Source organism: Aulonocara sp. 'chitande type north' Nkhata Bay, linkage group LG5 (assembly GCF_057382095.1).
Source record: "Aulonocara sp. 'chitande type north' Nkhata Bay isolate Kocher_YH1m ecotype deep benthic linkage group LG5, A_spYH_male_GT1.1, whole genome shotgun sequence".
Taxonomy (NCBI): Eukaryota; Metazoa; Chordata; class Actinopteri; order Cichliformes; family Cichlidae; genus Aulonocara; species Aulonocara sp. 'chitande type north' Nkhata Bay.
The window spans coordinates 42393847-42416658 of record NC_141348.1 but is presented as its reverse complement, the minus strand read 5'-3'; the positions used below and the strand labels follow the sequence as shown (position 1 = coordinate 42416658).

The 22812-nt window shown below is 41.4% G+C and overlaps 3 protein-coding genes across 6 annotated transcripts; 1 reads left to right on the top strand and 2 right to left on the bottom strand.

Moving 5' to 3' along the window:
* The first annotated feature begins 400 nt into the window (after window positions 1-400).
* LOC147331410 (butyrophilin-like protein 10) lies at window positions 401-3322 on the top strand. Of its 2 annotated transcripts, XM_086293695.1 has the most exons (5): window positions 401-824; window positions 999-1034; window positions 1647-1931; window positions 2041-2172; window positions 2623-3322. In XM_086293695.1, exons 1-5 carry the CDS (start codon window positions 437-439, stop codon window positions 2709-2711), a joined length of 930 nt encoding a protein of 309 aa, XP_086149821.1. In that variant the 5' UTR covers window positions 401-436; the 3' UTR covers window positions 2712-3322. The 2 variants fall into 2 exon arrangements, with proteins under 2 accessions (XP_086149821.1, XP_086149822.1); XM_086293696.1 differs by lacking the exon at window positions 999-1034.
* A 2672-nt stretch (window positions 3323-5994) lies between these two features.
* Window positions 5995-11862, bottom strand: LOC147331409 (putative butyrophilin subfamily 2 member A3). 3 transcript variants are annotated; one of them, XM_086293700.1, is made up of 5 exons: window positions 11482-11700; window positions 9630-9962; window positions 8836-9114; window positions 8571-8701; window positions 8165-8475 (listed from the first exon to the last, which is right to left on the bottom strand). In XM_086293700.1, exons 1-4 carry the CDS (start codon window positions 11555-11557, stop codon window positions 8583-8585), a joined length of 807 nt encoding a protein of 268 aa, XP_086149826.1. In that variant the 5' UTR covers window positions 11558-11700; the 3' UTR covers window positions 8165-8475; window positions 8571-8582. The 3 variants fall into 3 exon arrangements, with proteins under 3 accessions (XP_086149828.1, XP_086149826.1, XP_086149827.1); XM_086293702.1 differs by lacking the exons at window positions 8165-8475; window positions 8571-8701 and adding an exon at window positions 5995-6561; XM_086293701.1 differs by having other exon boundaries at window positions 8165-8701; window positions 11482-11862.
* Window positions 11863-14278: 2416 nt separating this feature from the next.
* LOC147331408 (butyrophilin-like protein 1) lies at window positions 14279-21352 on the bottom strand. The gene is made up of 5 exons (XM_086293699.1): window positions 21111-21352; window positions 17225-17563; window positions 16858-17136; window positions 15766-15897; window positions 14279-14808 (listed from the first exon to the last, which is right to left on the bottom strand). Exons 1-4 carry the CDS (start codon window positions 21184-21186, stop codon window positions 15779-15781), a joined length of 813 nt encoding a protein of 270 aa, XP_086149825.1. The 5' UTR covers window positions 21187-21352; the 3' UTR covers window positions 14279-14808; window positions 15766-15778.
* Window positions 21353-22812: the final 1460 nt, after the last annotated feature.

Below are 22812 nucleotides of genomic sequence, written 5' to 3'. Positions count from 1 at the left end.
ATTTTTTTTTTTAAATTAATTATAATTAACGCTAAAATAGTGCTGTGACTGACAAAGTGGGGTTTCTGTTTCTAACAGTGTGTTAAAGCAGTGCAGAGAAGCTGTAATGACTGTAACAGCTCCAGGAATGTGTTTTGACAGACATCAGTATTATTGATAAGATTAATAATGGTACACATAAATGTTAATATGAGAAAAAAATATAATTTCACAATAAGTTGCTTTACACATTTGCCTGAAATATAGTATAATAGATCCACAAAGAGTCTATTTAAAAACATGAAACCAATGAGGAAAATTAAACCTACACCTGTATTCTATCAGAAGCCACCAGATGGTGATAGAGCTTAACCTATCACAGACTTATCAGTGACCTGAGCTACAGATAAGTGAAGTAAAATATCTGAACACACTGAGTCTGAGCTACAGTCAAACTATGAACTGCATATTTCAACATACTGAATCAAACATGCTTCATTCTTCAGGTCCAGGAGTCACAGTGGTTGTCTCAGAAGAAAGTGATGTCATCTTACCCTGCTCCCTCAGCACCAATCAGGACCTTGAACAGAAGCTCTTTGATTGGAGGAAAAAAGCACCAAATAAACAGGAGGTGTTCATGTATGATGGAGGCCTTCATTACAATAATGGACGTCGAGGTCAAGACGAGCACTTCAGAGGACGGGTCTCACATTTCCCACAAGAGCTGCAGTTTGGTAACGCCTCCATCATCATCAGAAACACCACGGTGGCTGACAGTGGAGACTACACCTGTGATTTTCCACATCTGCAGCCAGAACAAAGGTTCTGCATTAAACTTGTTGTTGGTGAGTAGAAAGCATCGTGAAAATAAACCCTTTAATAACTCTGCTGGAAGCTGTCACCTCATCAGTTTGTTACCTGAACCAAGAGATGCTCACAAAGGTGATGCAGAAACATCAGCTCCATCATGAGTTCATGATGCTGTGTGAAAAAACACATGTTTAATTTTTGCCTTTCAGAACTCACCTTGAAAGATCGATCAGGAGAAATCCCAGGTGAGTGATGATGTCACTGATGTGTGCATCTGTAACCTGTGTGAGCGGTTAGAGACCTGCTGAAATGTGACTTTGGTCAGATGTACATCAGATCTGTGGTTGTGTCAGTAACGACCGATGAAGAGGAGTCGGTGCTGAGCCTGACTCTGATGTCACTGAGCTCTACATGTGCCGTTTGTAGAGGCTGCTGTGTGGACTGGGATCAAACCTGTGCTGGTGTCCAAATGTGTGAGTAATGGTACGTTCCCTCTGGGGCACAGAGTCGTAGCACACAGAGCGCAGATGTAGAAATCAGTGATGTTCTCAGTCAAGCCTTCAGATTTCTCTGATCAGTCTGTAAGGTCACACTCTGGGTCACAGTCTAACAAATCAACCTGTCTGAAAGCTCAATAATGATGACATCATTTTTACTTCTGTGAAGCTGGACTCAGGACGTTTCCTGTTTGTGCTGATAAATGAAAGTCCTCCCAAACTCTGCTGTAACATGTAGTAAAGGTTGTTATTTCTCTGCTCTCACACACGATGTGTCGACATCTCCATCAGGAAAGAGAAGGACATGAGAGCACGACAGCACATTTGTGCTGTAACTGCAGCTTCATGCTGTGTTCACAGGTGCAGCTCCGAAGCCGTTTGTTGGGATCCTGAACATCAGCGAGGACGAGGCGCTGCTGAAGTGTGAGGTCAGAGGAGCTTCTCCAAAGCCTAAAGTAGAGTGGAGGGACAGCGATGGGAACATCCTTCCTGCTGAGGAGCCACAGGTGTCACGCACAGGAGAGCGCTATGACATCACCCTCCTCACCACGGTGACCAGGACAAACAGCAGCCTCTTCCACTGCGTAGCCACGCAGGAGGAGATGGGCCATGTGACCCGTGATCAGATCGACGTGCGTTACTGTGGTAAGATCTTATTGTGTCGTTGTTTAGACTGTGTTTAATGTTTGTGTGTATCCAGTGTGCTGTGTGTGGCGTCCTGCTACAGTCCTGCATGAACTTTCATGTGTTTCAGAGAAAACGTCTGAGGTGAAGTCCCACTGTGGAGTCGGTGTGCTCATAGGTTTGTGGTTTTCTGGAGTTCTGACTGTCGCTGCAACTCTGGCTCCATCTGTAGCTGCAAAGTGCATCAGAAAACACAAGAAAGGTGAGTCAGAATAATGGATTTATTATTTATGATTTATTTCATATACCTGTAAGGTTAGACAGCCATATAACAGATGATTTGATCAGTGTCGAGTTCACATTCCTGACATTTTATGTTTGAATCCTTTGCTTTAAACAGGAAAATAAAAACTCATAATTATTAATAATTAATAATCCTGGTGTACACACTAAGTCAGAGTGTGCACAGCAGGATTATTCTGATAGTTTCAGGCACGTTCATGTCAACATGGAGCTGTTCATCTTCACATAATGCCACCAAACTTTATCAGTTAATATTCAAGGTTCTGAGCATTAAATCATCATTTTAGTCTGACTACATGTTTTTGTACCACAGTTACCACAAACTGCTGCTTCTCTCCATCTGTGAGTAAAGCAGAGACATGATGTTATAATCTCATCCTTCATGTTCTCACTTTTTCTGCTTTTGCAGCTTCTCAGAGAAACCAGAGAGACGATCCTTCTAAGGAAGCTTGTAACGGTGACGCTTCACTCACAAACTGTTTAACGTCACAGCTGTAGTGTGTTTGTGTGGTGCGGGGGGGGGTCACCATTACTTTTTTAATATTTTGTTTTTTCATCCCTTTTATTATTATTTTTTTAAATCCGTCTCGTTGTGTCTCCATGTTTCACACTGCAGTCTGTGATGAGTCAAGGAGATCATATTGATTATGTCAACTGTAAGTGTTTCATTCCAAAACCTGCTGCAGGTGCTGGTGATCCTGCACAAACTGGTTCTACTTTTTAGATGTCAGATGGTAAAAAGCTGCTTTGACTTCTTCAAATATCACTCAGCTTCACGTTGTTGTCAGAACAAACCAAAGTTTCCTGCAAACCTTTGACTGTATTTAAACTTGATGAGATTGACTTTTTCTTTTGTCTTCCTGTCGAGTCGACTTGTTGGAGGAACGTCTGTCTGTATTGGAGGTGTTCACATCTGTTTTTAACATTTCTCAGGTTGAAATCTGTTTTTACTCAGAGTCATCAGCAGCTGTGCCTTTCACAGTGATGACGTTTGTGCTGTTAAAACTGGTATTGATGTATTTAAGAATCAAGCTGCTTTCAAAATGATGGATATTTTTGTATTTTATGATTTTATTAAGCATTTTGACACAGATTTTATAAAATTTGCATCACACTTTTTAAAGTATTCTAAATAAAGACTTTTAACTTTAAACTCTGGCATCTTTTTCTGGCTCAGCACCGGGAAGCTTTATTATCACTGTCCATAAATATAGAAATCATTTTACATTCGTAAATTAATTTCTAATAAAAAAATAAAGATTTTAAATGTCTTTTTTTTTTTTTTAAATCTTGTTTAATAAAGAAGTGGAAAGTAGTCGTCTCATATGGAAAAACCATGTGAAACAACTACAGCATACAGTTAGGTCCAAGAGTTCTGGGACTACTTTTTTGGTAACCTTGCCTCTATTGTTGGACCTGTCAGCAGCTTTTGACAAGGTCGACCACGACGTCCTGTTATCACGGCTAGAATTTCATGCTGGCCTAAAAGGATCTGCCCTCCAGTGGTTTCAGTCCTATTTGTCAGGAAGGTCTTTTCACATCAATATGGGCCCCCATAACTCCAAAATAGCCCCTCTTAAACACGGTGTACCTCAAGGCTCTGTTTTGGGTCCTGCCCCGTTTAATACACTTTTTCAATTTCTGTGAAAATTCCTGTCCCCCTTGAAGGGAAAATCTATCTCTGGAAATTCTGCTTTAAAGACTGAATGCTAAATGTGAGTGATCAGTTTTCTGTATTATACTCATACTGTATTCTTATTAATAAACTGATGGCAGCCTTGCAGTGTTGCAGGCTCGAATAGACGAGCTTGTCGTCATCATCAGAGTGCGAACACAAAATCTTTACAGCCAAAGTATGTCACAGTTTGTTTTAGCTGGATGTGATGCATGTTCTAGCAAACAAATTGAAGAGTCTGGATTCTAAATATACACAGTATGTGAAGGTGCCTTTTTTATTATTATTTACAGATAACAACAAGAGGCGACACAGAATTCCTAAAGTCATCTTAGGCTACGTCCACACGTACACGGGTATTTTTGAAAACAGATTTTCCATTTTTGTTTTAAAAAAAAATCCCGTCCACACGTAAACGCAAAATTGAAGGAAAAATGTAAATGCAAGAGACCGAGTACGCAGCATGTGTCGTACCTGACTGTTGATCCAGGGTCTGGTTGGGGAAAGACTGCAGCAGTGCAGGAGTTGGGTTATTGGTCTTTAATAAATTCCCACAGAAGAGTTGTTTGCATCAAAGTGCTTGCCAGGCGGTGCAGCCATAACTGAACTTGTCGTTTACGTGTCACAGATAACTATGATCACAATACAGTAACTCCATCTTCTCCACACAACAATATCTCACAATGTCCACAAGGGGTCCCTGTAGACCATAGATAAGCTTTTTAACACGTGTCTTACAAGTTGCTCATATTAAGGCACAAATACGGTAAAACTAGCAGCAGTTAAACTAAACAGTCGAACAGTCCTTTAACTAATACAGCTGGATGTTATTATTGTGGGGATTATGGCCGCTGCTATTAACTTAGTGCTAAATATCTTATATTAAATATCTTAGCAACATAGTATCAAAGTACTGAGACATATAATCTTAACATGCACGAACAATTATAACCAGAATCATTACAATTAACCTGACAAAGAAATAACTCAATCACACCATGAACTGAAATATGTGAAGTCCAGAAACGACTGACTGGATGTATGATTATAAAAACAGCTGTAGTACACACATACTTCCTGCTCTTCTGTTCTGGATAGTCTTGAGGGACCTGAGAAGACACTAATTATGTGTTTTGGACCTCTGACATTTAACAAGAGAATTTTTGTCTGATTCTTAATTATATCTGGATTAATTTGAGTTGCTCCAGTTTCTGAAACGTGTTGATGTTTATTTAATTCATTTACTGCACATAATTAACGTACTTGCTGCATACAAATCTACTACTGCACATAATGTCCCCCATGTATATATTCTTAATGCACATAATGTTCTTCTCTCCCTCTTTTGCACAGTCGAGGAGCAGGTCAGGATACATTTCACTGCGTGTTGTACTTGTATGACTATGCATGCAACAAATAAAGAGTTTTGAGTCTTGAATCTTGAGGGAATCTTTGAGTCGTGGCCTGCCAATATGGTGCTGCGCTCCCACAATGCATTGCGGCGTTACGTCAACTCCAAAGCCCTATAACGACTCTAAATCCCAGTAACGATTGACGGGTTCCTGATTTTGGCATAATAACTAGTTACCGTGCTCGTTACCACAATAATAATGTAGTTACTGTAACACTTTACTTAACAACACGTTAGTCCCTGCACTGTAAACGAATCAGTGAAAACAAAACGAGGGAAATCATCTGAGTCTGGAGTTTGGGCTGAGTGTATGAGACTGCGTCTGAGCTGCAGACACACAAAGAGAACAATTTATTTAAACCTTCAGATTTTATTTATTTATTTATTTATTTTTACATTTTTGATCATCATTAGTTTTTCTTTGATCAGTCAGTGAAAAACACAGAAATGCCTTCGTCTGAACTGTTTGTAGTTACATTTTTTGACTTTTGGGAGTTAAAAAAGAAGTGTTATACCTCAGAGATAAACGTACCCATATACACACACACGGTTACAATTTAGGCTTGAAAGATTCACGGGTCAGTCATACGTGGCTTAAGTAAACGGTCAGGTGTAAGGACAGAAAATGTCTTCTTTTAAAGACTTTAGAAAGAAGAATACAAGTGATAGACATACACACATTCTGAACAGCAGCAAATAATCTTTAAATTAGAAGGAAAGATTTTATACAAAATTTCAAATCTGCACATAGAGAAATAAGAGAATGAATAAAAGATGATGGCCATATTTGTCTTAATTAAATGAAACAGCACGAGAGTCTGCTGTGTAATGATGGTTAACATTATCTGACTGCAGATATAAGACGTAGCATTCATAAGGTAATGACAGTGTGAGAGCACAAACATTAAAGTGCAGAGCAAAGCTGGACGTTACTGCAGCTTAGTGTTCATTTCCCAGTAACAACAGCCATGATCATGTTTCATGTGTCATGATCATCATGGAAGTCACTGCTTCATGTGACAATAAAAAACATTCATTTCATCATGAGCCATCATTTTAAAATAAATATAAAACAGCAGCATTTCCTTCACGCTGACTCAATATGAGACAAGAGTAAAAGTAAAGATTTCATTTCACTGACGCATGAATCTGTTGTCCTGAACTTAGAATCAGTAAGTTTCTTCTGAGTGTCTGATGTGGCAGCTCGGTGTCACCGTTACAAGGATCCTTAGAAGGATCATCACTCTGGTTTCTCCAAGAATCTGCAAACAAGAGATCAAAGTAAATATTACACAAAAGCAACTTTTACATCAACACATACATGTGATAAATGGAGCTCCCAAAAAGATGAGTTATCAGCATCTCATTTACAGTTTTTTACAGACGCTAGGACACATTTCTCAATACTTAGGTCACGTTTGCAAAACTCTTCACACAATCCTTCTAACTGACCGTCAGCTTGGCAAAGCAGTTCATTTCACATTCAAAATGCACTACAACTACCAAAACACTTCATTCAGGTCTCAAATAAACTCATTCTTCCAGAACACTAGCAAAGGTTGACAGCCGACAAACACACTTTGTCACCCACAAAACAATGACCTAAAAAACACTAACAACATGTTACACAGTGTTTTCCTGTGTAAAACAAGGACACATCTCTGTTTATAATTTCAATATATGTTACTGGAATGAATCAGACATCATGCAGAATTCGTTAATATTTGTTTATGTATTTTTATTTTTTTGCACTAAGTAATCCCAAAATACAAGAATTTGTATACACACCATCCACTGATACACATACAGTAGTAATGCTAATCTACTCGGTCTCCTCCATTTGGCCACAGGTTCTCATCCACATCACATCTTATGTCATCTTGGGCAACACACCTAGGAAAGAATCTTCTGGCTGCCAGAATTGAAGGAGTTGAAAAATTAACAGTAACACCTGTGTAGATGTTCATCTACAATGAGAATCAGCTGTGGCTGGTTAAACTGCATTTTTAGATTTAAAATATGTTTCAATAAAATATTGCTGTTGGATTTTGCTGTCTTTTTAAGTTTTGCATTGTGTTATTGTTTTGACCATGAGTTTAACAGTTTTGAAAACAGTATGTAAGCACATGCAAAATGTCCTGTACGTACAAAGATTTTTGGCAGTTGTTGTGTCTGAGTGAGAAGATGATTCATGAAATTTGAGAGATGTAGTCATTGAATGCATTTTGTGCCAAAACAATGATAACTGGTCCTCAGTTTAGCCCACATAGACTTCTGTTGTGCTCACTGTGTGAGGAGTTTTGCAAACGTGACCTAAGTATTGAGAAATGTGTCCTAGCGTCTGTAAAAAAACTGTAAAGCCACTGGACTGTGAGTGAAACTCTTTAACTCTAAAGATTTTAATGTTAGTAATGAACTCAGTGAGCAGAAGCAGCTGTGAAGCTTATTATTCTGCATCTATAATATGTTCATGACTCCAAGTTTCAATAAAGAAACTCAACAAGTTACACATCACCTGTTAGCAGGAGAAACAACTATCCCTCCTCCTCTGCTCATCCTCCTCAGAGACGCAGGGGGTGGAGTCTATCCCAGCATCCATAGGCCGAGAGGCGGGGTTAACCCAGGACAGATCAGCAGTCTGTCACAGGGCCAACACAGACACTCACACCAGTTAACCTCCTGTCCCCATCATCCCTGTTTTAAACACATCACTGCACGATGCAAACTTCCCGAATCTGATACTTTTCATTTTGGTCATTAAAACAACAACAAATAAACCAAAAATGTGATTTTGCAAAAAGAGCTCGCATAAATATTTTTCTTTCTTTGGTCATTTAATCATTCACATAACTTTGCTTTGTTTCTGTAGCAACTCCTATTTTTCCTGGGTTCACGATTAAAAACGTACAAAACATCAACGTGTGAAACTGCAGACAATCAACCTGAACCTGAACACATCAAGTTCCTGCTTTACCTTCCAGAACAATCAAACACACAACAGAACAAACTGATGTGAATATGCTCAGTGAAACTTCCTCATGACAAATAAATTATATTTAAGGCAACATCACTCACACACACACACACACACACACACACACACACACACACACACACACACACACACACACACACACACACACACACACAGAATAAAAGACCCAACAAAAAAGAAGCTGTGAATAAGATAATAAAACAAAAATTAATATCCGCGGTACAGTCGTGTCTGCAGATTACAGACATGTTGATATAATCCATCTTTCAAACGCACCTTCATGGACGATTAGACGGTAAAGTAGAGGAAACACACGTACACAGCTATCAGCACGACCGCAGAGAGAATTCCACAAACAAATGAAACTATGAGCACGATGTCTCCACCGCACGACTCAAACAGCTGGTCTGAAACACACGACACCAGCCTGCTGTCAACACGAGTCTCCATGACATCCACAATTTAGTCTGTGATCAACGAAAAGCACATTCATGAAAACAGCATCATTCACAGACTGAAACATGATGAGCGGGAATCAAACCTGGAACAAAGATCTCGTCAGCAGCTCGGTGGCTGAGCTCCTCCTGCGTGGCTACGCAGAGGAAGAGGCTGCTGTTTGTCCTGGTCACCGTGGTGAGGAGGGTGATGTCATAGCGCTCTCCTGTGCGTGACACCTGTGGCTCCTCAGCAGGAAGGATGTTCCCATCGCTGTCCCTCCACTCTACTTTAGGCTTTGGAGAAGCACCTCTGACCTCACACTTCAGCTGCACCCCGACCTCGCTGATGTTCAGGATCCCAACAAACGGCTTCGGAGCTGCACCTGTGAACACAGCAGCAAGAAACACGAGTCAGAACAAGCAAATCAGCTTAAAACTGTCTTCAGTGAAACAGGGAAAAGTTCTGCGTTGTTGTTGTTCCTGCTTCATGACACGTCTGAAGTGGGTTACAGGACACAGGACTGTTGAATCTGAGGAATGTAGAATAAGATTTGTTTCTGCTGATTTGTTTTCCTACCAGCCAGCCTGTCTGAACACACCCTGTTCTTATCCCGAGAACAAGCAGAGGCATCAGGAGAGAAATATCTGCGGTCACTTTCCCCACAAAGGGTTGTTTGAGCCAACACTAACAGCACTAAGAGTGTGGAGCATGATCGATACACTTTTGTCATTAACAGCAGAAAACACCAAATATTACTGATATCAAATCAGTATAAAGTTTTTATATCAGTATTGTGGTAAAAAAGGAATATTTCACCTCTTGTCTGTTATAAAAGTTCACGTGTGCTTCGCTTGTTACACTTGGTCTTTGGTTTGTTTTCAGAAATGAAAGACTCACCAACAACCAGGGTGACGTTAAATGTTTCTCTGTCCGGCTGATGAAATGGAAAATCACAGGTGTAGCCTCCACTGTCGGCCACCTTGGTGTTTCTGATGATGATGGAGGCGTTACCAAACTTCAGCTGGTCTGAAAAGTGTGACACGCGTCCTCTGAAGTGCTCGTCTTGACCTCGCAGGCCGTTGTTGTAATGAAGTCCAGCGTCGTACACAAACACCTCCCTGTCGTCGCTTTTCCTCCAATCAAAGCGCGTTCGTTCGAGGCTCTCCTGGGAGCTGAGCGAGCACGGCAAGATGATGTAACTTCCTTCAGATGCCACCACCATGACGGTTCCTAAAGAATGAATCACAGTTTAAACCGCATGAGAACAAAACATGAATAATACAGAGCTAAATCTAAAATAAGTAGCTCGTAAACACGTCATCTCAACTGCAACAACAGTTTATAACTGAGTTAGAAAACAGTTTTATTCAGCATTTGAGTCACATGACCAAATCATTTAAGGAAGTTCGCATGAGATGAAAAATAAACTGGATGCACTCCTGTTTATTTCAAACATGCCAAACACCAGGACAGGAAAACCATCAAGCACACAGACTCCTCCTGTGCTCACTTCATGTTCGTCCAACCCCAGGTGAAGTGAACAGGCGAGTGTGATCACCTTTACCTGTGGAGCACACACCCCACAACCAAACATAGAAACCAAACATTATCAATCCACAAAGCATGCATGCCTCCTACAGCAGCTTTATCAGGGAAACCTTGCTCTTATTCAGTTGGACCGTCTTTACCTTCAGAGCTGTTAATGGCGCAGAGTCAACAAGCTAACTTCTCAGAGGTTCTGGTCCATGTGTTAGCATCACACAGCTGCTGCAGCTTTGTCAGCTTTTCTTACATGATGTGAATCTCCTATTATACCACAGCCCAAAGGTGCTCTGCTGGACTGAGATCTGGTGACTGTGGAGGTCATTCGAGTACACTGATCTTATCGTCATGTTCGAGAAACCAGTTGGAGATGGTTTAAGCTTCTTTAAGCCTTAAGTGCTGTCCTGTTGGAAGCAGCCATCAGGAGATGGTGCACTGTAGTCATTCATCGATAAACACGGTCAGCAACAAAACTCAGGTAGGCAGCGTGGACTTCGCTGGTACAGAGACCCACACCACCAGCAGCTGGAACGATACCAGGAAGGATGGAGCCATGCTTTCTTTTATTTACGCCATATTCTGACCTGCCATCTAAACATGGCAGCAGAAATAAAGTCTCATCACACCAGGCAACGTTTTTCTATTCTGCTGTTTGCTCAGTTTAGCCTCAGTTTCCTGTTCTTTGCTGACAGCGGGCCCAGTGTGGTCCTCTGCTGCTGCAGCCCATCTACAAGGTCCAAAGTGTGTTCAGAGATGCTCTTCTGCCCACTTTAGTTGTAACGAGAGGTTATTAGAGTTGCCTTCCTCGCCATTCTTCTCTGACATCATGAAGGCACCCAGACAACTGCAGCTCACTGGATGTTTTAATGCAATTATTCAGGTAAGTAAATCCCAAAATTTGATCCTGTTCATCTGACCTTTTATTGAATTAAATAAAATTGAATTTTAAAAGTGGAATATAAAACAGACAAACTTAGACTAAGACTCATTCTTCCCTTCTCTCTGAAGTGAGCATTTATTATATGTGACTATAAATATAATTTTTTAATTAATATTTACACCGTAACAAAAAGGCAGGAAGGCTTGTGTCTTTGACTGCAGGTGAGTTTGAACAGTTGCTGTGAAGCTCTGAGTTTGTTCACTTAAAAGGAGGTCGGAGCAAACTCTCAGGGAGACGCTGTGATCACAGTTACTGATGATTTCTTACCGTTTTCATGTCCTGCTGTTACCGCAGACACCGTCAGAGGGAAGAGGCTCAGAGATAAAAGCTCCGATAAAAACATGTTGCTGAATAAAGTCTGTTCCTCCCTGCGATCCAAACAGCAGCAGCTTAAATCTCTAAAAGTGAGTGAGCACTTCCTGCAAATCCCCAAAAAATGAAATCCAAAAAGATCCCAGGAGCTCACGGGTCGTTGAGTCCGGTGTGACTCAGGCTGGAGCAGGAATGTGAGCAGGTCTTCCCTGGTGTGTGTGTGTGTGTGTGTGTGTGTGTGTGTGTGTGTGTGTGTGTGTGTGTGTGTGTGTGTGTGTGAGAGAAACTCTGCCTTAACAGACTGGAGAGAAAAATCTATGCAGTGCAGACCATCGTCACCCGTGGAGTCAACCTTTCATTACTTCACATTTTTCATGCATGCATCACGTTAGAGCTGTTACATCCTGTCCGTCGGTCGAGCTGGTTGGATGACAGAGGAACATGCAAAAACCGCCTGTTTCCAGAGAAGTGCAGTTCACCGAAACAAAACAGCATCACATTTCCTAGTTCACTGTGGGCATGTCACGTTTAAACATGCGCAGGCCCGTTGCAAGAATTAATGCAGGGCGCCGCCCAATAAACACAGAAGGCATGAGTCCAGAGAAGATTTATACCTGTACAGGTTCTGATCAGAGTCCACCTCCAGTCCTCATCCTTCCAAAACCACAAACAAAAACCACAAATATCTTAAATATCTGACCAACATGTGGACGGCCGAATGAAAGCTGCTGAAACGTGATTCTGTTACTGTTACATTCAGACAGCAGCCCGACGCTGTCATTATCAAAGTCATTATTTAAACTCAGCTGAATAAAATCAAGGAGGATTTTGAGGTAATGAAGAACTCAAGCTCCACGTGTCTCCCACACTAAGGCAAAAAAAATGTAAGAAGGTGGAAAGAATAAAAATACACATTTCATTTATAGTACTTTATTCTTTTGTGTGTGTGTGTGGGGGGGGGGATGCAGAAAAGAATTTAAGAGTGAGCAGCGCTCGGCTCACATGACAGTAATAGGTTGGGGCGTCTGACAATCAATGTTATTTTAAAGCATCATTCGCCACCTCTCTATTTTTTTTCTCTTAGCTCTTTATACAGTACACTGGTGTAACACCTGGTAGTGTGGTAACTTGTCCTGCATGAACAACTCCACCCCGATCAAGCTCGCCCAAATCACTGGAACACAAACACCATAAAGCCCAGAAGCCCCAGATTGGTCGTGACCAATAGCAAAGACCACAAAGCCAAGAAGACCAGATGTCTCTGTTTTTTCTGAGAAACAATGAAAGTCTGCACCAGTGTCTAAAGTCACCACAGAGATCAAGTATAAGCCAACAAGCACATCCCCACCCCACAGACGTAGTAAGGGCACCCAGAGAGAAGGGCCTCGAACACTGCAGACACCAAGGGACAGTGAACAGACCCGAAGGCCAGGTAGGGCACCAGCCAGCACAACCCAGGTGCCAAGGCCCACCCCCAAAGGCGCAGGATACCCGAGCCCCAGACTCCCGGACCCCCAACAATCCTGGAAGAAAGAGGCACCCACCCCAAACCAGAGAGCCAGGTGAAGGGATAGGACAGCCTGCAAGGAGGACCGCAGGACACAGGCCAGCACAACTCACAGAGAGAAGGAGACTTCCAGTCTTTCTAATGGACCAGTAAAGGCTGCATTTAATTCATTAGCTCATTGTTGTTTGCTGCATGCTGGAGTTTTGGACACTAGAGGGCGCCAGAAAAGCACTGCATTTAATATTCATAAATTCATTGAGTGATGTGCAGAAGTCTGAGTAAAATCAAACTCTAAATAAAGCGAACAAAGCAACATTTAGTCAGCCTGTGATGTAGAGTTGAGATGTTTTACAGCTGACTGCAGGATGAAAGATGGAATAATATTCAGCATTTAAGAACAGACGCTAAAAAAGCTGACACAGCTCTTTGTTCTAACAGAAACATCATCAACAAGAAGGGAAACTAACTGTAAAAACGAAAAGACAGAGTTTGGAAAAGGTTTTATTTTTAAGTTGAGACAATGTTTCATGTTTTTTCATGAGCATGAAGGCACTAGTTGTCCCACAAGAAAGTTCATTCATTCATTTCACCAACAAAAAGGAGAAAACTAATGTTTAAAAGTCCTGAGCATCAAGCCTCCACAGAGTGGAAGCGAAAGTATCAGCACAGACTAAATAACAGTAAAAAACAGGGACTTCGCTCATCCTTGGACCACATCAAGCTTGCGTGTGGAGCTCTGAGCGTCTGTTTCTCTGTAAAGAGATAAAACTGGAGCTGATGTGATTCTGGACGACATCTGTGGAAACACAAAGATCTCTGGCACAACTTCACTTGTACTCAAGGTGCATGGAGGAGAGCTATAGCCTAAAGAAGGTGAAGCTTGAGCAGCATCGTGGGAACAAGAACGACTGAATTACTCAATCGACATGTTTCTGCTTGTTGCCTTCATCAGAAAAACACTGGGCAGAGGATGGGAGGTGGGAGGGGCAATGATGATGATGAGGAGGAAGCCTCTAAAACGTGTTTTGAAAAGAAGGTTGTACATTACACAGCAGAGGTACATTTTGCACACAGCCACAGTTAGTTACTGTATATGTGCACATTTGTAAACATGGCTCTGTGAATATGGATCTTTAGGAGTGGGGCTCCAGTCGTTGCATCAGATATTAAATTTAAAGGATCTTGAACAGTTTTTATAGTGACAGAATTTTAAAAAGGCAGTCAACATAGACCCAGACACGTCTATAAACAGCACAACGTTCATGTTTTCAAATTGTTTGTTTGTTTGTGTCTTTGATTTGAGATGGGACGACCTGTGAAACGATCTTCTGTGTGACTAATGACCGAGACCGTCTGTCTGCAGACATGAAACATACAATAATAATAATAATGAGAGCAGTAGTTCTGGGAGCACAAACACTAAAAACATTCACAGACGTCCTGTAACAGGACCGAACAGAATTAAAACCAGCTGCACTTTCGCCTGCTTCACAGTTCACTTCCTGATAACAACATGTCAAATGCAGTGTCTGTTTTCACATTTCATGATCATCATAGAAACACTGCTTCTCAATGCAATTAAAAAAGATGGCATAAATTAAAGCAAGAGTATTTCCTTCCCTGTAATAAGCTGGATCAACATAAAGACAAAGGAAACGCAGGATTTCAGTTCACTGAGGTATGAATCTGTTTTCCTCAGTAACTTTGTTCTGGAGCCTGGAGTCTGCTGTAAATCAGCCTCACAGAAACATCGTGTCTCTGGTTTCACTGAGAAGCTGCAAAAAGGAAATAAAAGTACTTATTACATAAAGTCTGCTTTTAAAATCACACATACACATGAAGAATGTTGGTCCTGTGAAGATGAATTTTTATTATGTTAAAACAACAAAACACAATAAATTCTGTTGGTCAGAATAAAAACATGTTATCATGAATACATCTGTACTTCAAACAGGAACTCTGCACACCATTCCCTCACCGTTCCCTCACTGTTCCCTAACCGTTCCCTCACCGTTCCCTAACCATTCCCTAACCGTTCCCTCACTGTTCCCTCACCGTTCCCTCACTGTTTGCTAACCGTTCCCTCACTGTTCCCTCACTGTTCCCTAACCGTTCCCTCACTGTTCCCTAACCGTTCCCTCACTGTTCCCTCACTGTTCCCTCACCGTTCCCTAACCATTCTCTAACCATTCCCTCACTGTTCCCTCACTGTTCCCTCACTGTTTGCTAACCGTTCCCTCACTGTTCCCTCACTGTTCCCTAACCGTTCCCTCACCGTTCCCTCACTGTTCCCTCACCGTTCCCTCACTGTTCGCTAACCATTCCCTCACTGTTCCCTCACTGTTCCCTAACCGTTCCCTCACTGTTCCCTCACCGTTCCCTCACTGTTCCCTCACCGTTCCCTCGCCGTTCCCTCACTGTTCCCTCACTGTTCCCTCACCGTTCCCTAACCATTCCCTAACCGTTCCCTCACTGTTCCCTCACCGTTCCCTCACTGTTCGCTAACCGTTCCCTCACTGTTCCCTCACCGTTCCCTAACCATTCCCTAACCGTTCCCTCATCTGATACTTTTTGGACATTAAAAAACAAAATAAACAAACTCAATGTGACTTTTGTTTGACAGCTTGAGGTCAGCTTTTTCTTTCTCTGGTCATTTATTCATTCATGTCTCTATTATTTGTTACTGCATCATTCTTGACGAGGTCCACAGGTGTGAATATGTTCAAACGTACCTTTAAAGGCGAGTTACGCTGTAGTGTAGATGAAACACACACAGAGAGACAAAACGACGAGCGCAGAAAGAATCCCAGAAACAAATGAAACTATGAGCACGGTGTCTCCACTGCAGGACTCAAACAGCTGGGCTGAAACACACGACACAATCCAGCTGTTACACTAAAGGTCAGGTTTAGTTTCAACCCACAGAAATAAGATCAGCGTCTGTGATCAATGAAAAAATACAAACACGTCTGTGAAAACGTTTTTTTTCCTTCCTGATGTTTTATTTTATAAGCTAAACAGAAAATAAGATTTTTTAAGTGATGTTTTTATTTATTAAAGGAACAAAAACGTCCCACCCTGACCTTTAACCTGTGTGAAAAAGGAGTTTCCCCCAAACCTAACAGGTGCTTGTATTTCCCTCTGCAGCGCTCAGGCGTCTGTGATAACTGATGAACAGTGCGTCACATCAGTGTGGAGGATTTTCTGGTCTGTTCTCCTAAACTGACACAAGCTGCCTGTTGTTCTGGGTTCTTTACTGACCTCCTGGATGAGCCACCGATGTGCTCTCAGAGTAACTTTGGAAGGTCGGCGACTCCTGCTTCACCACTTTTCCAACTCCTGTCTGTTTGTAGATAATGACTCTCTGTGTGAACCATAAAGCCTTAAACACGAGTTTGTACCCAAACATCACCAATAGATGTCACTGACTTGTCTCAGCTTCTCTTTCATGACGCGCTGCTTTGTCAGATTTTGGTCTAATTCACTTTGTCAGAAACGTTTTTTGTCTGTTTAGGAGATTTTTTAAAATTCATTTCTGGTTTTCAGCTCTGGCAGCATTAATGCTTAAAATAGGAAAATTAAACTCAGCTTTCCAAAAGATTTGCCTAATCACAGTGTGTGTCTGTGTTTGGATAAATAATCTAAAAACTACCTTTTGTATTACTTTGTTATTTATATTTGTTTGATGATCTGAAACATCTAAATGTGACAAATATGCAAAAAACAATGAAATCAGGAAGGAAGATAAATACTTTTTCACAGCATTGTTTAAAACATACAAACATCAGCATCACAGACTGAAACATGACGAGCGGGAATCAAACCTGGAACAAAGATCTCGTCAGCAGCTCGGTGGCTGAGCTCCTCCTGCGTGGCTGCACAGAGGAAGTGGTTTGTGTTTGTCCTGGTCACCGTGGTGAGGAGGGTGATGTCATAGCGGCCGTCTCTGTGTGACACCTGTGGCTCCTCAGCAGGAAGGATGTTCCCATCGCTGTCCCTCCACTCTACTCTCAGCTTTGGAGAAGCACCTCTGACCTCACACTTCAGCTGCACCCCGACCTCGCTGATGTTCAGGATCCCAACAAACGGCTTCGGAGCTGCACCTGTGAACACAGCAGGAGAAAGTGGACACTCCATACTGTTTCAGGTTGGAATGACTTCTTAGGATGATTGCAGAAATGAAAGACTCACCAACAACCAGGGTGACGTTAAATGTTTCTCTGTCCGGCTGATGAAATGGAAAATCACAGGTGTAGTCTCCACTGTCGGCCACCTTGGTGTTTCTGATGATGATGGAGGCGTTACCAAACTTCAGCTGGTCTGAAAAGTGTGACACGCGTCCTCTGAAGTGCTCGTCTTGACCTGAACGTCTGTTATTATGATGGAGGCCGGCGTCGTACACAAACACCTCCCGCTCATCGTCTTTCTTCCAGTGAAAGCGCGTTCGTACGAGGCTCTCCTGGGAGCTGAGCGAGCACGGCAAGATGATGTAGTTTCCTTCAGATACAGCCACCACGACGGTTCCTCGCCCTGAAGAATGAAACATATTTAAATCATTATGTTTAAACACAGAACAAATGCAGATCATTCAGAGATAAGTTTTAAAACATCACATTCCTCCAGCACATCACACACACTCATATTGTTCCTGCACAGGCTTCACTGCTGAAGACATCTGCTAGTGTGTTGATCCACTCGTCTGAGTCTCACAGCTCATCACAAACGTTTGTTTTTTCAGTCAAAAACATCTTTTGCAAACCAAATGTGTCACTTTGATGATGAGTTTGTGCCTGTGTCTTAACTGTTTGGAAAATTTGGACTTTGCTGTCATGCAGCAGGCAAGTCAATCAAGAAAAACTGTAAATTCAATAAAAAATTGTCAACATGAATTCTTTCGATGCTTTGTTTATTGCTCGGATCTGTAGCTAGTGTTTAACCCGTATTTGTGACTAAAAAACAGACCTGCAAACATATTTTTGGGCAGCTTGTCAGAAAAAGGTCTGACAACATCAAACCCAAACAGCCTGCAATTATAAACAGAAACACTGATAAGCAGTAGCAGTGATGATGAGGCTGCGATAGTTTAACGTGGAATTTACACACAGTGAAGACTGAGACGAAGAGCTCAGGCTGATTTAAAGATACAAATCTGTTCTGTGATCAACATTAAAACCTTTAAAGTCCTTCATCAAAGCTCCTGATCATCAAACTCTAACATGCAGAAAAGCAAACTTTGTCGCTGCTCCATCCTCCGATGTTTGTTTTACACACATGCAGATGACCTGTTCCCTCAGTCTTTGAGACGTTTAAATGATGCAGCTCGCTGACGGCAGCCGTCCTGTTTTACATGGAGAACAGGGGCGAGTCTAAAGGGGGCCATGAGGTGTACTAGACTATATTTGTCTTTCATACCATTTTTTAGATTAAAAGTGAAATTAGTTAAAATATTTTATTGATCAAACTGCGTGAATATTTGAAAATATAAAATAAAAGTTTGGTTTTAAAAGCCAGTAAAAATGTACACAGACGACTCTGAGACACTGAGCTGAGGGTGGTTAAATTGGATACTGAAATATTATTATAAATTAATAGTACTTGACTCCTCTTAATGTCAGCAAGCTTTCTAAGAAGAGTCAAGCTACATTTTTATGCCTTAGTTCAGATTGAAGATATATTATTTTATTTGACTTTGACCTTTGACTGTACCTGAGATCATTTATATATTTTTTCATTTAAGAAAATGTTTTCTATTTTATATTAATACACAGATGTTGTATGCAGTTAAACTATAAACATTTCTTCATTTCTAAACTGGAAACCAATGAGCAGTTTGTTCTGAATCTGTGACACAAAGAATGAATCAAACTCTGAAAAGCAAAAATGGGTGCTACCCAACACATGCCAGGTGTACCTAATAAAGTGGTAGGTGAATATATATATAGCATATAGCATATGCTCATGTGTAATTACAGTGCCATGTCAGGCACCTGTGACACAAGACTGAGAGTCTGTGTTTCTGTTTCGTGCAGCTGCACCTCTTCTGAGAACGTGTCAGCAGCACTTTAATAATGTCTCTCTATTAAGCATCATTAAGTATCATTAAGTTATTAGTAAGCTATTAGAAAGTGCTTAATTCATCATTCACCAATTCACAGAGGTGTGGACTCGAGTCACATGACTTGGACTCGAGTCATTAATTTTATGACTTTAGACTTGACTTGAAAAAATGTTCTAAGACTGTGACTTGGACTTTTACACCAGTGACCTGGGACTTGAATTGGACTTGAACCATTTTACTTGAAAAGACTTGATATTTCACCCCATCTCTAAAATTTAACACACATAGTATATAGAAAATGTGCACCATCAATTCAATTCATTCATTCATTTATTCCAACCACACTCCGTACATATGTGTGCATGAGTGTAGCACAGCCAATCAAATTAACCAGATTTTTTTTTAAGAAGAAAAAAAAAACGCTCAAAAATGCTGCAAGGAGTTATTTTTTTCAGGTACATAAACTATGAAGTAGTCAACAAAAAAATGAAATGCAATATGCAAAACATGCAAGCAGAGAATCACAGACAGAGACGGAACAACTTCAACTTTGTCCGACAGCTGAAGTTGCATAAAGTAAGTAGCTTCTCTTTTGCTATGATTGGATAGCTGACTTCATCTAACTAGCAAATGTTGTCCAGGCTACGTTGATGGTACTGTCTGGTTTTAATGTGTATAATTTTTTTGTCATGCTATTTTAAAGCCGGTCCTACAAGCGCATCCAAGAATAACGTGCAGCTTATCTCAGAACTGTCGGTGAAACTTATTCTAGGAGCTAAGTTTAATTGAGCTGCATTTTATAGAGGTGCAATTTCACAATTTGTGTATATTTTCTAAGTTCAGTATTTCGTCATGTGTTGAGAAAAACAGATTTAAAAATCACATGGTCTAATATTTACATTTACATATAACTGCAACTTTTTTTTTGTTGTTTTTGTTTTTTAAAGACTCGAAAGGACTTGAAATTCAAAACGTTTCAGACTTGAGACTTTACTCTGACTTGAGGATAAAGACTTGAGACTTACTTGAGACTTCCAAAACAATGACTTGGTCCCACCTCTGCCAATTCGTCTATAAATCACTCCTCCTTCTTAGTATGTCGCCTCTAATTACAGATGTGATTATTCATCTGTGGTAATGATCATAGTCAGAAAACAATCTGTATTCATAATGACATGCTACAGAGGAGTATGCTGTATAAACAATGAATGACCTTAATGATGCTTAATAGTGTGACATTATTATAAACGTGTTCATGTTGCTTTGTCCTGAGAGGCAGTTTCAGCGTCACACTGATGTGATTTGACTGGAAGCACAAATGTGATGCTGGTAAGTATTCAGGAACGTGATGGATCAGGATCTGTTTCTAATGAGAAGTTCATTCAATTCAATTTTATTTATATAAAATCACAACAACAGCCGCCTCAAGGTGCAGTGACGTGTGTGGAAACAATGAGAAAGGCTAACGTGATTTGAGAATTGAGTGAGAGCTGAACAATGCACCTAATAAAGTGTCCAGTGAGTCACTTTATTAGGTACATTATATACTTGAGATTAAAGTTTGAATTCTTTTCTTATACTTGTTTAAACCCACCGATCTTAACAGAAGAACATGAAATGAATGTAAATAATCCCGTCACATCTTTGGGAACGATCACAGAATCAAGTCCTTAAAGAAAACTTTCATCATAAAACAAATGTTAGAACAAACGTCTGACGTTATACACAAACTAAATCTCAAAAACAAAAAGAGAGCTCATAGATTATGTCCGGTGTCTTTGACTGTAGGTGAGTTTTTTCACTTGGTCAGTTCACATCTGGAGCAGCTGGATCCACAAACTGCTGTGAGAGCAGGCAGTTCACAGCACGCCATCACATTTTAATTACATGAATGGGAGACAATAGTCTGGATTCAAGGTATTGGAGACATGTACAGCTGGTATAAATTATAAAGGAGGTCAGAGCACAGAATCAGGGAGACTCTGTGAGAAATGATCAGAGTTATTGATGATTTCCTACCGTTTTGATGTGCTGCTGTTACTGCAAACATCATCAGAGGAAAGACGCACAAAGATAAAAGCTCCGCTAAAAACATGATGCTGAATAAATCTGTTCGTCCCCGTGATCCGAACGGCAGCAGCTGGTTAGGAGGTGAAATCTCTGCAGTTAAAGCACCAAATAAAGTCGGAGCAGTTCCTGCAAACCGGAGACCAAAACCTGAGACCTGGGAAGGCTCGCACACCGAGATGGTCGGACACAGACTGCAGCAGGAACCAACAAGTCTTCACTGTCAGTGTGTGTGTCAGTGTGTGTGTGCGCGCGCGCATGCGTGTGTGTGTGTGTGTGTGTGTGTGTGTGTGTGTGTGAGAGACACCTAACTCTGGAAGTAGAAACAGCAGACTCACTCAGCAAGTATTCACATGCACATTAAAACTTTCATCACTTTAAATTTTTCTGTGAAATCGCAGCTCTCAGGAACACGATTGTATCCTTTTTCTGATGAACAGGTTCAACTTTCAAAGACCTGCATTCACTGATAAAACAAAGCAGCTGCGCCACATTTCCCAGAAGTTCGTAGTGGGAGTGGCGGCTTTAAGCGTGCGCGGTCCTGCTTCAGGAGCTGTGGGCTCACGGCCATAAGCAGAGAAATCACAATGAGCGCAAACACAGACACACACAGAGAGGCAGGATCAGTTTATCTACACAACAGCCTACAGCCTGAACGACTGTCTGTCCAAACTACATCTGCTGATGTTTGGTGGTTGAAGCAGGAGAGACAGCAGTGATGGAGCTGCCAACCAGTCCTGGCTGCTGTAAAGAGTGTGCGTCATCATATTTATCTTGCAACATAACAGGGGACCAGATACCAACAAAGTAAACGTGAAGCAAACACTGTGTTTGTGAAGCTCAACTTCTTTTCTCTTGCTCCTCATGAAGCTCTTTAATGACTCACAGCTTTATTCCACCTTGATTTTTATTTTACCCACAGTTAGATTCATTAGCCTCCAGCATGGGTCTCATACGCTCAGGAACCCCTCCGTGGGGAGATCTCCTCTAGGGGTTAAAAACCTGGGACTCGGGATAAAATGAAACAGCTTGATGAACCCAAAGGAGTCCAGTGCCCTTCATTTCAAACTCGTGACCTGACCTGAGCATACACAGACAGTCAGAGCTGTTATAACCCAGATAAGCTCAGGATAAAGGATGGACGTCAGTGTTCGCTGATTAGGAAAACCCAGAAAAAAGGCCGGGGTCACTGTTACAGCCCACTCTAATCAGCGAGGGGTCCACAGTGAATGGATATGCTGTGAGCACGGTAAATGTTGAAGCATTACAGGTGCGGTTTGTGTAACTGCTGACCTGTTAGTTCTGGGCATGATCAGATCCAAACGTTGTGTTGCACTGTTACACGTGTTTCAGATGAGCAGAGTTCTTGGCACTGACTGGATGAACTTCCACGAACATCTTCTTCCTTTCCTGCTCGACCAGCACACCTTCCACAGATGACGGCACTGATTCACGCGTCCGTGGCAGGACTGAAACACACCTGCTGTTAGTGCTACACGTGAGGACTTAATCTGACTGATTACACACCAACTGTAGATCTGAATAATTAAATCTGTAAATCTGTGAACAACTGCTCACCTGACTGAGCGATCACCGAGCTTATGTCATGGAGAAGCTCATCATCTGTCTGTCCACAGCTCACAAGCATCACTCC

Coding starts and splice junctions, on each gene's coding strand:
- LOC147331409 (XM_086293702.1), bottom strand. CDS start 11,557: ATGTTTTTATCGGAGCTTTTATCTCTGAGCCTCTTCCCTCTGACGGTG. Junction 9,115..9,629: donor TAACGTCACCCTGGTTGTTG/GTGAGTCTTTCA, acceptor CTGTGTTCACAG/GTGCAGCTCCGAAGCCGTTT. Junction 6,562..8,835: donor TGACGAGATCTTTGTTCCAG/GTTTGATTCCCG, acceptor TCTTGTTTGCAG/ATTCTTGGAGAAACCAGAGT.
- LOC147331408 (XM_086293699.1), bottom strand. CDS start 21,186: ATGTTTTTAGCGGAGCTTTTATCTTTGTGCGTCTTTCCTCTGATGATG. Junction 17,564..21,110: donor AACAGCAGCACATCAAAACG/GTAGGAAATCAT, acceptor TTCATTCTTCAG/GGCGAGGAACCGTCGTGGTG. Junction 17,137..17,224: donor TAACGTCACCCTGGTTGTTG/GTGAGTCTTTCA, acceptor CTGTGTTCACAG/GTGCAGCTCCGAAGCCGTTT.
- LOC147331410 (XM_086293695.1), top strand. CDS start 437: ATGAACTGCATATTTCAACATACTGAATCAAACATGCTTCATTCTTCA. Junction 1,035..1,646: donor TCGATCAGGAGAAATCCCAG/GTGAGTGATGAT, acceptor CTGTGTTCACAG/GTGCAGCTCCGAAGCCGTTT. Junction 2,173..2,622: donor CATCAGAAAACACAAGAAAG/GTGAGTCAGAAT, acceptor CTGCTTTTGCAG/CTTCTCAGAGAAACCAGAGA.